The 14,019-nt window shown below is 37.0% G+C and overlaps 1 protein-coding gene across 9 annotated transcripts in view; it reads right to left on the bottom strand.

Annotated features, from left to right (window-relative positions):
* Positions 1 to 1,114: 1,114 nt before the first annotated feature.
* SOCS5 (suppressor of cytokine signaling 5) overlaps positions 1,115 to 14,019 on the bottom strand; it is a 91,113-nt gene continuing 78,208 nt past the window's right edge. For 8 of the 9 annotated variants that reach the window (XM_054196507.1, XM_054196511.1, XM_054196512.1 and 5 more), the window contains 2 exons: positions 11,351 to 11,442; positions 1,115 to 8,932 (listed from right to left, as the gene is read on the bottom strand). In XM_054196507.1, the coding sequence (XP_054052482.1) occupies positions 7,310 to 8,920 (1,611 nt within the window). In that variant the 5' untranslated portion in view covers positions 8,921 to 8,932; positions 11,351 to 11,442 and the 3' untranslated portion in view covers positions 1,115 to 7,309. The remainder of the gene's footprint in view (positions 8,933 to 11,350; positions 11,443 to 14,019) is intronic. The other variant, XM_054196515.1, reaches the window with a different exon arrangement.

The following is a 14,019-nucleotide window of genomic DNA, read 5'->3' as shown; positions in this document are numbered from 1 at the left end:
AGTTCACTAGCGATGAGAGATAACGACTCCAAAGGAGCCTAGACTAAACGTATTTTTAGGAGCAATGCTCTAGAAAATATATAATAAACAAATTAAGAAGCCTGAAATAGTTCCACAGAGCAGCCCACGATATTTTTTCAGCTTGTCACACGGCCGTTGTCGTGCCCAGCTATAGCTCCTCACCCGCAGCATTTTGCCCAGTTTTCATAGTCTATAGAGTTTGCGCTAATTTGCTTTAGGAGTAGCTCTCACCAGGCACAAAGGAGAAACTCTCTCAGTTTACAGGACAACACCTACAGCTGCTCCTTGGTTTGTGCTCAGGGGGGCTGTGCTCTAGAATACAGACGTTCATGTCGCAAAAACATGTACTCAGCCCACAAATGGGGAGAAAATCCCTGGAGATTTAAGTGAAAATTTGCTAAATTAAGAGCCCGCTGGAATTTCAGGGTGTGATAAAACTTCTAAAGATGATGATTACCAGTCTCTGGATCTCTTCACTCAAGTCTTTTAGATGCAACAGAAACAGACTGGAATAAACATGAGTTACTGATTATTTTCATCGAACTAATTATCCCTTTGACACGTATGACAACCAAGTATTTGTAAAAATACATATTTACAGTACAGACTTAAAATAAACTCATTAAACCCACAACTTTTTGCTCCCAAACAAATATAAAAAGAAAACAATATGGTAGTTTATACCCCATTTATTAAGACAGAGCCATCTATTACTTAATACACTGGTTGGGTAGCCATAAGTCACATCATTTTCTTACGATATTAAGATGCAAGACAGTTTGGCAACCAGATAACAAAGACAAATTAGGCAGGCTGGAGAAACATTTACGCTGCAGGGGGTTAAAAAAAACCCAACATCTAAGTGAAGGAGACCTAAACCAGCACAGTCACACAAGGTGCTGGCATGGGGCGACGCTGGGCACAGCACGCTTGCCAGCCAACTCCTCGAGTGCCCGGCACGCCTGCCAGGGCCCCTTCGACTGGAATGTCAGGAAAAGGTCCAGGGACCGTCTGGGTGCCGCTTTTTTTGGACACCAACCAAAGCGCGCATCACCAAAGCTACAGTTTTTCCGTGCAGGGATCGCATAGTGGGTTGTTTTTTTTTTTTCTTCCCCTTTTTGTAAGAATGAAGGCTTCTGGTAAGAAAGTTTATAGTGCAATCTGAATTAATTTGTGCCCACAGTGTCATTATTCATTCTCCCCAAACAGTTTAAATATAATCGTGTAGGAATGTGCTATCTCTGTAAAGATATTACAAAGTAGTGCTTATACAGTCAGTGACTACATAAATTCAATTTTAATAAATATATCTCTTCATGCTTTTGCAAAACTACAAGTATGAAAGCAAGAAGTCACAAAGCAGCCAAGTACTTTTGCATCTTCCAAAAGCTATTAAAATCATCAGGGCTCTAAAAAGTTAATATACCTTATCGCACAGGAAACACGCACCATGTTCAATTTAACAGCTGCTCAGAGAAGAACAAACCCCATTTCTGCTTCCTCTTTGCCAACGCGCCACCAAGTTACAGCTCCTGCGGAGAAATCAGAGAGGTTGCTTTGCTCCCAACAAGCAAGTTCAGATGTTTCTGCTTGTCAGTGTAGCTGTGTGCTTGACAAGGAAATTTGCAACATTAGCTATATCACACATACACAATTGTGTATTTTTTTTTTTTCTAATGACAGAAAAAAAAAAAAAGAAAAAAAAAGGTCAAGCACCAGGAGCTTCAGCTCATAAACACATTGTGTTGGCCTTAAGAAACCGAGCTGTAGCTTTAACACAAATTTACAAAAGTGAACATTTATTCAGCTTGAAAAGCACCTACACGATAGTTACCTTGATAACAATAGATGTAAAGACAGTATCGGGTTAACATCATATCGACACGCAATTTTCTGCAAATGGAAAAATTTATAAAAATAAAAAATGGCAATGCTTCATTGAAATAACAGATTTAAAATTTGCTTCTTGAAGCAACTATTCTGACATCAGTATGGCAACATGCAAGCAAGTTCAGTGAAAGCAGCAGATTTATTTTCATTCTTTAAATGATTTCAAGGTTAAAGTCATCAAAAGGTGGGTTTGGTTTTGGTTGGTTTTTTTTTCCTTCACTATGTCTTAAATCAAGACTCTTTGAGAGGGGGAAACTTGTTAAAAGAATCTTCAAGAGATCCTTACCTCATTGAAAAACATTTGCGTAATGTATCTTGCTGTGAAAACATCAAGCCTTTTTCTTTGCAAAGTCCTCATGAGTAGCATTTTAATTAAAAATGAAAAAAAAAGCGCATTAAATTCAGATATTTAAGTCAACTGCATTTGATAGACGCAATCTATGGTCAAGCTAAATGATTCTTTGCACACCAGTATTGTGAATTAAGAGTGTTATACCATGTTTTGTAAACAGAGTTAGCACTAAGTGTCAACTGATTTGATTTCTGTGTACTGTAAGATTTTTAAAAACGCAATTATGAACAAAAATTCTCCTTTGGTCACAGTCACGAGACAACTGTTTGGGCAAGTGTGGCAACAGAAGGAAAACACACAACAATCAATTGTCTATAATACATAAATACAGCTGAAGATACAAATGAAATAGTCCTTTTATTTGCAATGTATGCCATGCACAGACAGAAAGTGGGAGAGTTTCTAAAATGCCAATATACTAATGCTCAGCATATTGGCGTACTTCAGGTAGCTCCAAAAAAGATCCTGAATACACACATGCTTGGAGGCATCTTTTTGACATATATACATATGGGCTACGCAGAAGCTTGCAGACTAAGGTTTGGCACATACATGATCATTTCACAACAAAAGGAAAATTTGACTCAAAAAGCATTTTCATCATTTTAAATGTGAATTGTTTTAAAATGAGACAAATACTGTTATTTTAGAAAGAATCACGGAAGATTCATTCAATATTTTTCTATTAAATACTGTACTTCAAGGCCGCTTTGTAAAAAGAAACAACCACGCTCCCTGCGGATTCATCTCTCTGGTACCCAGCAGCTTCTGACTTGACAGCTTCAGTCTTATGTGCAACTTTGCAGCATAGACAAGCTTTAAGGCATTCTGCAAATATTTTGGCTTGCACATGGAGGCTAAAGCAAACTGGTTTTGTATCACAGAAACTCAGAATCTTTGCTTGTTTCTAAACAGTGCAGAACCTTAAAGTTAAACATGGGCTTAAGGATGTCAGCGACTGTCAGGGATGATGTCTAGCAAAGGCTTGAATTCATCTTATCAAACACTAGGGATACACGGATCTTTCAAAGACTGTATGCTTCTGATTTAAAGACTATCGATTTTTAAGAAAGAAGTCTTCAAATACACACAAAATTTGAAGTACGTAAAATACAAAACATGGCTTTGTAACATATTTTCTTAAGAGAAGTTTCATTTTGACATGCAAATTATTCAAGACCACAAGTGTCTACATGGCCTTGGCAGTATTTTCTGAAGGGTTATATCTTTAAAACCGATTAAAAAAAAAAAAAACACAACCCAAACAAAACCCCTAGACCTTCATATATAGCCAAAACACAGTATAGTTAGTTTTCTCCAATTCCATGGGGACATAAATTTCTAAAAAGATTTGGATTTAATGCCCTGATTTTTTGAAATGTAGTTCTGCTCCACAAACAATGATCCAGTTGTAAAGAAACCTCCATGCACTATGTGTCAATGCATTAATGACATTGACATATTTACAGAATAATTTTCCAACGTTAGACAACATGTTATATGGAAATTAAAATTATTTTCATTTCTGTATCTTCGTAAAGTAGAACTGTTGCTGACTTTCTAAAGTATAATGAGGTGTGTATTTATATGTAACAAAACCACCAAGTTGTGGCAAGTATTCAAAGATCTTAATTTCCACATAGCACCGCCACTCTGTTCTTTTCAAATATCGTCAAAGGTCTCTGGGTTTTTTTTCAAAACAATCCCACCAAGTAAGCCCTTTCTATAGCTTTTTCTGCAGAAATGAGAATCACCTTGAAAAAACACTTTACGAGATTGAGGCTCAAACACTTAACTGTCATGTAACCACATATGACTGGAATCATGCTAGTGCACCTTATTACATTGAATCCTATTGTTAAAAAACATAATAAAATCAGTGGTTTGTGCACATCTTTTGAAGATGACACTTAAGATTTTCTAAACAAAATCAGAATGTTAAAGCATACTCCTCAAACAGAAATGAGGAATCAACTACTTCCATTCTCAACATACCAACGTTCTAGTGCCTGTAGAACTGAAAAATAAATGTATTAATTACAAAATACACTGCAACTTGAGTAGTCAACGCTCAAGTTTACTATAATTTTAAAAGTTATTATTTTTAGCATAACCACCCTAGCAAGTTATTCTGTATATTTCAGTGAAGCAAAGCTTAAAAAAGTTGTAGAGAAATAGATCATTCCTTTTTTTTGTGTGTTTTAAGGGAGCAATAAATCCTTTCCATAAAAACTATTTACAGAAATGCAAGAGCAAGCTTTCTGAGATCAGGGTTTGGGGTTTTGGTTTTTTTTTTTTCCCCCAAGATTCCACCACATGGTAAAAATTTAAATGGATGTGTATTCCTGACCACATTGATAATGTCACAGCTAGAATCTCATCGGCTAGTTTATGACAAGCAATTGCAATGGGTGTAAACAAAAACCAGGTGCCTAGAACTGGGACAAAGCTCAGTTGTAAGTTGACTGTATGATACTAATAATGAAAGCAAGATTTAAAGTAAACTCATATGGAATTCGGATCCAACTGAGGGAACGGTGAGAACGACACAGTGAAAGTACACTTGGGTGCAATTTCATGCTGGTGACTTTTTTTTTCCTATTTTATGTTTAGAGCAGATTTTAAACCAGGAGTTGCATATCCAATGACACACACACAATTCAAAACTTAAGTGACCATTAGCACATTTGTACACATACTTACATAAACTTAGTATTTACATATTCTAAACAAAGTTCCATTTTAACAGTTGAAGTCTTTTAACACATGAAAGAAGGTAAGCTACTACAAAGAATGCATAACAGGATCACAAATTTTCCACAAGCATATAAACACACATTTTAAAGTGCTTTCTGCGTGCTTCAGATTAACCCCTTGCAGTATGAGCTTCTATGTAGTGCTGTTCCAGTCATTACAAAATTATTTAAATCATTCCCCTTCAGGTGCATTGTGAGTTCAAGAAAAATGACGACACGATGTAAAAGTTTTATGCTCTACCAACATAAATGTATACATTACTTAAATTCAGATGAAGTTGTCAAATACTTTGGTTTATCATCGCTTGGGATAAATATTCGATAGAACAGAAATTGCACCTCTCCACTCTAAGTTTTTCACTAAAAAAAAAAAAAAATACCCCAACATAAATTGACAGTATTCTTTGGTAAAAACAGGACATTTGGCCAGTTTGCGTGTACATCTATTTATTAAAATAGTCTAAAAGTGAACAAATGCCACTGCTGTACTGTCAATTTACAGGAATAATCATTCCTTACTCAGCAGGGAGTATCAAAACATTAAGCTGAGCAGTTAGCTATGTAACAAGCTGAAACACCTTCAGCAATCATTACAGGGGATCTGTAACATTTTAGAATACTTTTTGCTTAACATTTATCCTTTACATTACAAAAAAAACCCCAAACTTTGAAATGCTCTATGCCTGCAGACAAGTCCATTACTTCGCAGTGGCTACAGAAATACTATTCAATGGTGTACACTGTTAGGTTTCTGACAAGCATGTAACAAAACCCAGGAATATGGTGTGCTGACCAACCAATATTCAGCCGCACAGTATTTGTGCATTACCTATACTAAGTACTAAGAAAAGCCTATTAAAAATTCAGTTAACTGCTACAAGTTATGTGAATATATAAAAACAGAGCAGATATACAAGTATAACACTGAACATACTGTACTTTATTAGCACAAAAAGCCAGAACAAGGCACAGCAAGCAGAAAAATACATCAATAGAAGGGTTAGTGTAGCATACAAGAATAACGTTTATTGTACTTGCAGCCAAAATGTTCCTTACCTCGCCCAGGTCACTGCCATAGAGAAGTAAGTAATAACATAGTGTAGCAGCTGGTAAAGAAACTAGGGAGCACTCATAATTGGTACAAAACATTAAAGAGGGGTCAGGGCATTCCAACAAAATTTTAGTGCAAAAATGCCTAAGACAGAACTATCTTAAGTTCCATCTCCAATTAAATAAGCAAACAGAACTCAGAATCTTGTTTCCAAGTAATCTGTTGAAACTATAATCAGTGCATATTACTTTAAAGTATTTTAAAAAGCGCAAATGGAAAGATATTTACAAGTAAAGTGTAACAGTACCTGTGAAACCTGACATTTCAGGTATGTCAGATTTTGTATTCTGATTATAATTCAACCACTTGTAATTTTCTCCATAAAAATATCAGACCACTTTAAATAACTAAACATTTTTACTCTTCACTATTACCTTCCATTGTAAGTTACAAACAGTCAGGCCACCAAATTCTGGTTTAGAAAAAACACAACCTTTTTTTTCATAGCAATAATCCAATCCCATGTCCTGACACTGAATCAGTAATTCACACTGGAAGGTATTTAACTGTCTGAGACAGTATTACTTCTGCTAAGAATGCCACTTAAATCTCTAAGTGTTTAAAATAGAATTACAGTACTGAGCAGGCATATTCAAGTCTTAATGATTAGAAAACCTTACACACTGAGAAAAGCATGATTTATCTGTTAGCATCAGAAGACCATTAACTCTTAATGGACTGCTTCTAATGAACTGCTCTTCATTAAAAGAAAATACTCTTATTCACTAGTATTTGGAAACTTGTTTGTGAGCTAAATTAGCACTTTGAGTAGTGGAAAGTTTTCAAGAAGATAATTTTAAAAAAATACTTCAAATATTAGCAAAAATGCTCCTCTAATAAAGCATTTCTTTATTAGCATTACATGAATGCCCCATGGAAAATGCCTCATAGTTTCTTCATCCAATTACTACAGCTATAAAAGGGAAACAAAATATTCAGAAATTAGCAAAAATATTTTCATTAGGCCTTAATGAAAAACGTGCAGAATTGTGTCTGCTTATTGTTTCCAAGAGGCATCACAACTTAGTTTGATTAACAGCAGGCAGCATCTGACAGGATACTAACACTCAGCTTAAATAGGATATTGCAGAAAAGCTAGACATTGTTGGTGCGCTTGCTGCAGTTAAACTGTAACACACACAAAAAAAGCATATTCTAGAAGCTTATTCCGATTTCCATTTACTTTGTTTTTATGGGTTCCCGCTCCAGCCATCGCACCCTGACTTTTTGTTTATAGTGATACTCCTTTAGAAAGTCTTGCAACATTGAGGGTAGAGGAAGGTCATCAATTCCATCATACGTAGTGCACCTGCAGATTACTGCCCGGCAGATATACTGCAGACTAAAGGGGAAAGTCCTGTTCAGAGATACAGTAAGTAACGGTTCAAAGAACATGCAAGAGCTAGGGTCTTTGTAGTGTTCCAGAAGCCCTGTAACAGTGGAGGAGTGAAACACACAGGGATCGTGGGCATCGAAACTAAAGTTGTGATTCCACTGCTCAATGCGTGCATGTAGCGATCGGTTATAGCGACGGAAGCTCACAGAGAAGAGGTAGTCCTCTTGCGCAGAATCCCTGAGCAAAAAAGTGCCTTCGGGTTTACCCTCCAGAAGTGCTTCTGCTTCATAGCGGTCCATCACGCCCCAGTAACATGGGTTACCTGTGATCTGAAGTAAGTCTGGCACAAGGCAATGGATGTAATCAATTTGAGTATGCACTTTCCAAGCCCCCTGCCTGCTGATATGGCCGTGGCTCTCTCCAGACATCTGACGCTGCTTCTGCCTGCGTGACTGCAGACAAAGTGTTGTTGTGTCCTCTTCAGAGTCACAGCTCCCTGGAGGTGTTATGTTTTTGTCCCCGGTCAGCTCAGTCATACCAGGGGCTAACTTTGGTCCCAGTTTATACAATGGATTAACCTGTGCTGTAGCTTCAAAAGTATGTATTTGGGCATTGGGAGGGGGATCAACCCCTTCTTCAATACTAAGTCTGCGTCTCTCTCTGAGCCTGTCTTCCTCGTCTTCTGTGGAAACCAAGGAAGGATCAAATGTGTCAAAAAAAGTTGAATGAGGACTCACAGGCGCTGTATGCTGTTTAATGAGATGCCACTTCTGAGCCAGATCTGAGCCTGCAGGAAAAGGGCATTTCTCAAGCATTAGTTCAGAGAGATGGATCTTTCTTTTGTTAGAAAACAGAGGTTTGGACTGTTTGCTGTAAGTTCTCATGGGAAAACACAGCCCAACAGTTTCTTGGAGACGCTGTCGCAGAGAACGGCTGCCTACTGTCCTGTTTGATACTGCATCCATATCATGGACAGAGCTCACCCCATACCTCCTCTCTCTTCTCTGCAAACCACTTCGTGTTCTACCAAATCTTTTTTCAGTATCCAAGGAGCTCTGGGTTTTGGTAGAGCAGGAATGCTTCTTCTTCCCACCCCAAGGAGCATGCCGAGAGTAAGAGTCCCTTCGAGCAAGTCTAGCTCCTGCGGTGACACACGAGTCATTTTCTTTCTCAATGCTTATTTCAACAATCTGAGGAATTTCTGTAACACAGTTTTGGTTCCGCCTTGCCGAATTCTTTGAAGGACTTAAACCTAATTGCAAAGCAATGTTTTCTCTCAAAGGGCTGCTAGGTTGTTGTTGAGCCAAATCGGTTATCTGGACAGCTTTCTCTTTAGCAGATGAACAACTACTGGAGTTCACAACTACACTTTCATTTTGGCTTCCACCCTCGTGACTGAAAAGATTCTGGCACCTGTATTTGAAGTTGTTCCACATCTTTCCCACTTTATCCATGGATTACGTTATCTAAATTCAAGAGAAGAAATATTAAAATACAGTTTGAAAAAAACGAGGATACATCTTTAATTATCGATTAAGTTATAGACACAACTGTTAATTGAACACACTACGTTTGAAAAAGTACCCTAGTGTTTGAATGGTTATGTGGAAGTGATATGCATCGCACCATTTTGATATTCAGAAAAATCACCATGAAGGAAGTGTTTTGGAAATTACAAAGATTTTATTTACTAACATGCCCTCATATTTTTCTGTAGGCACATAGGTAGGTCTGCATAGTTGTATTTGATGACCAGGAAACATACAGTCTAAAATTCTTCATTTTAGGAAGAATTTTTAAGTCATTTGTAAGGTATCACTCCCTGATAAGCTTCCAATAAAGTAGCAGTAAAAATAAATCCTGAAAAATAACTATTTGAGTCACTCCAAACTATAAGAACAGTAAGTGAAATACAACAAGTGCACCGCAAATGTCCAGACATGCCATCTAAAAGCAAAAGCTCCAGCCACAGGTCAGATAAATTCCAAACTATAACTGACAAGAATAAAAAAATTAGCCCAAAAATAGAAACTTAGGGGGGGGAAAAAAAGCATTCAGCATTCTAAGATGAGGCAATCACCCAAAGACAAGGAAAAGCAGTAAGAATTTTAGAATTATAAAGTCTCTGATATATTAATAAAAGCCATACATATGAAACATCAAAACAAAAAAACTGTCTGGTTTTATTACTTTAGATATAAAAGAGCGAAAGAGCCCAAGGAGCTTTTCTATCTTTAGTAAGAGCACTTAAAAAGAAAGCAGCTCGGCAGCAGAAACACGATGACAGGGAATCACGAAGATACAGTAAAAAGATAAAAACATTAGCAGTGTGTATTCTGCAACGACTTCTTTAGAAACCGAGTTTGATAATTGGAACGAGACTGCCAAAAACACAGGACTGCCCTAGGACAGAGAGAAACAGGCTAATTCTGTACTAAAAAAAGTCAGGCAATGCCAAGCTAAATTAGATCTAATTAAAGTTCTGAGAGAAGTGCTAAACTTAAAGGACTAAAACATGTCATCTTATCTAATTTAACTCTTAATGGAAACTGTTCTGTTCTTTGGAAATATATTATTTTGAAGCGACATTTCTCTGTTGCTGCAGTTCTTTTCTGTTCACAGCTAGAAAGGAATCTGAAGGAATGATTGAATGCACTGAGTCTCACAAAATAATGTGGATGATAAGCAAGTAGGCGATACTCTAGCGATCCAGTCTAGAAGTCCCTTCAGATAGCACCACAGCTGCATGCCCATGACTTTACAGCAGAATCCATCGAGACTGAGGAATAGTCAGAAGTACAGCTTACATGAAAATCATGAAAGGATAATGAACATGAAACACCTAACTGTTATAGGAACAAAAAGCAAAAGAAGCAAAAGCTTTTTTCCCCACCACCTCCTCAGATACTTCAGCAAACCCAGCAAGCTAGGTATCTGCATCCAACTGCATAAAATAAAACCTTAAGAATTTAGTGTGGATGCAGGGAAGTGGGGAAGAAATCAAGCCTTAAGAGTCTCTGGAGATTACCGGTACAAGTTACCTAGAACACAGTGCTAATGACAATCCAAACCACACCCAAGTAGTTATTAAGGAGGGAGACATTTGCAGAGAAATATTATACGTAGAAGGTGCTATAGAGTTCTGTACATACATGAAAGCGTATAAGCAAATAAGCAAAGAATGTCTTCCTGGTTAAAAAAAAATATTCCTAAATTTGTTTTTTCTGGAGTTGTCTGGACCAAGCGGGGGAACTAGAAGAGTTCTAAGAGCAGCAGAAAAAATAAAGTCAGATCACATACAGATTTGTAGGAACCATACAACCATGTATCATGCCATCGCAATCATCATAGCTCTTTGTAGTGTCTCAGAATACCCACACTGACCAGGAGGCAGCATATGTTTGCTGGCTGCCAGTCTGTCAACACAGTGTACATATAAGGTTGACTTCAACCCATTTTTCTCTCAAGTTGTACATTTCTTTCCCTTTCCTAGTCACAGAAACATTTGAAATTTTTTGGAAGGGAAAAGGAAAAGAGAGTATATAAGCTTCAGTCCCTTGGGAAATCAGGCTAGAAACAGTAGACATCTTTGCGACAATGAACTGGAATTACATTTCTAGCCAAACAGTCATACGCTATTCAGTAGCGTCTTTTATTCTAAAATTGCTCATTATTGCTCTTCCTTTGCACTATTAAACTTAGAATGTCTTCAGACTGTTAGATGGCTGGAAAGTTCTCGACAGTTGTCCAGATTGCTTCACAAACAAAGAAAACAAACAACAAAACCCCACCACACTGTCTTGACAGGCCGTACTTTTGAAAAGTTACATTTAAAAGGTTAACTCCTTTTTGTCATACTGAGAGAATATAGATACTCTTCTTACCCAGAAAAGCATACGAGTCACTGTATCTTGTCTTGAGAATATACCTCAACATGAACTTGCTAGATTCCTTCTCTGAGCAGTAGACATGATTACTACAAAGAGAAAAACGGTATTTTTGTTAGTTGTTAGAATATCTTTTAATTTGGATATTTACAATTAGTCACTGGTATCAAAGGGATGTTTTACTAATTATATCTTAAATGAGTGCATGGAACTGCCTGCTCATTATATATTTTTAATGCACATTAACATAAACAAAAAGTTTCACAGAACTTTTTTTTTCATCCACTAACAATATTTGTCAAATAGAGTCCAGGGGACGACCCTCAAATAAAGCTTTTGAGAATGAAGAGCAAAGCCACAGCACCTGGATCACTGAAGTGCCAGGCACAATGGGCATACTCAGGCCTGTAAAAATGGTTTCCCCACATTTTGGTCTCAAGTCCAAAGCAGTGGTTCCCAAGTTGTGGTTGGCAGTGCTGTCATATCACCTCATACTGCCTCTCCTCCCTGTTTCCAGCTGCTACATCACATCAAAAGGCAGCTAAAAATACACTCTTTTCTAATATTACTTTTCCAGGTAAGCAACTGCTGTACTTGCCACAAGGATGTTATATGATTGTGAAGCCAGAGGAATATGAACCATGATTCTAAAAATGGGAAAGTAAGTGGAATACAAGACAAGTTCTTCAATAAAAGAGCAGGTCAGCACTTCCCTAAAATAATCATCATTGTTTTTCAGAAATCTAAGAGGAGTTGAGGGATTTAGTATGCTTAAGCCCCTGTCAGAAATCTAACAGTAACAGGACAAAGGAAAATAATTTGCTTCTCCACACTAGAGCCAAATCCAGGACAGCAGTAAGAGTTAATAGAAAATATTGGGAACTTATATTAAAGCTTTACCTGCAAAACAGGGAGAAAAATATTGAAATATTATGCATATTTACTGGAACAAAAAACTATGGCGTTGAATAATCACTAGTAGAATATAAGTTAGCATTCCTAGGCAGAAACTCCATTGTAACATCAGGAAAGTACTAAATACGATTAGTCTTCATTCACCTCTGTAAGCACTAAAATTGCTGAAACACTTTTAAAGTTAGGCCACACTATTATTGAAAGATTCCATAAAAGTAACCTTTCCAGACAGCAAGAGTTACAAGTACAAAATCTTAGTACAAAGTGAAGATTAAAGCAAAAGTAAAGTTCTTTGGAACTCTGAAGTTTACCCCCATTTCTCTTTTCCCCCCATTAACTTCCTAGCACACCTACGAGACAGTAAAAAATACTATAACTGGTTCAGAGCAAGGGCCTTAACAGAGCAAGCGAAAGGTAAAGTTGCTAGAATAAGGACTATACAATTTTAAATAAAGCCTTACTTAAAGCATTAGGTCATTCAGGCCTCTGAAGACATACTTGCATTCCAAATAAAACCAGTAATGTTCTTTTACTGGGCACAGGTGGCAAAGGGGCTGCAAGCTAACCATTTTAACTTATTAAAAATACGAAAAGGACACAGAAGCTTATCTTGAAATTTCATGCTTAATGGTACTTAACTTTAGACACCACTATCATTCCTCAGTTCTGCTCAGCAAGATGAACAGTCAACGTATCGCCCCTCGTAACACCACTGCCAGCCAGCTGACACAGCCTGTTGGACAAGCTGCCCGGTGGCTCCAGGAGGGAGCGGTTGCTTTGGGAACCATCCTTCGCTAACAGAAAACAGTTTCTTGAATTTGGGTGACTGTCTCAGTTAAACCTCTCAACCTTGTGTTGGAATAAAACTTGAGTCATTGCTAAAATATTTAATATTCAATCTATTAATTTTAAATGAGTTTAAATCAATGTGCCACAGATTTCTTGTGGCAGCGCTAAGGTTGACAAAATACAAATTACTTCTGAACTGGCCTTAAAATCATGCTGGTTTTACAAAGGAGCACTGCCAGAAGTTACTTTAGCCTGAACAAAAACTAAATTTAATTCCATCAAAATCCACAAGGTGAATTCATGAACTTGTAGATTTTCTCAGGAAAATTACACTAATGTTCCTAAACCAATCTCTTTTTAATACTATAAATTGGCCTAAGTTATCTTAAAAAAATAACAGTAATAAGCACCCTACAGGGATTACAGAAGCGATAAGACATAGTATCTTAACACTATATTCCCACTTGCAATAAGCCATGAAGTTTGCATGAGTGTAGTCTTCAAGTACTCCAAGTGAACAAATAATGAAACTACAAAGAAAGTGAAGAAAACCATTGGTATAATATGACTTAAATAAAGGCAGCAGTTACAACCTGTTTCTAATCCTGAAATACCACATATTAATAGATTACTGTGAAAACTCGGGCCACTCTTTCCAGAAGTGTCACAAGATCTAGCCAGTGCTTTCCACCTGTGACTTCCTAGGAGGAGCATTGAAAGCCAAGGTTGTGCTCTGTCCTAAAGATAACACAGTTATTTCACCCTTAAAGTGTTACCCAATTTAAAAATTAGTTGATACAGTAAATTACATTCAAAATATTAACTCGTAAAAATCTTCACAAAAGCTGAAACACTGCATAATGTATGACACCTTACCAAACAAGTAAAGCATGCTTATTTCAAAAACAAAAATCTACAAGATTCTTTGTTTTGGTATTTTCATATGATGATAGCTTCAAAAC

The sequence above is a fragment of the Rissa tridactyla genome, chromosome 3 (genome assembly GCF_028500815.1).
Source record: "Rissa tridactyla isolate bRisTri1 chromosome 3, bRisTri1.patW.cur.20221130, whole genome shotgun sequence".
In the NCBI taxonomy this organism is placed as follows: domain Eukaryota; kingdom Metazoa; phylum Chordata; class Aves; order Charadriiformes; family Laridae; genus Rissa; species Rissa tridactyla.
This window is presented reverse-complemented; position numbering and strand designations above follow the sequence as displayed.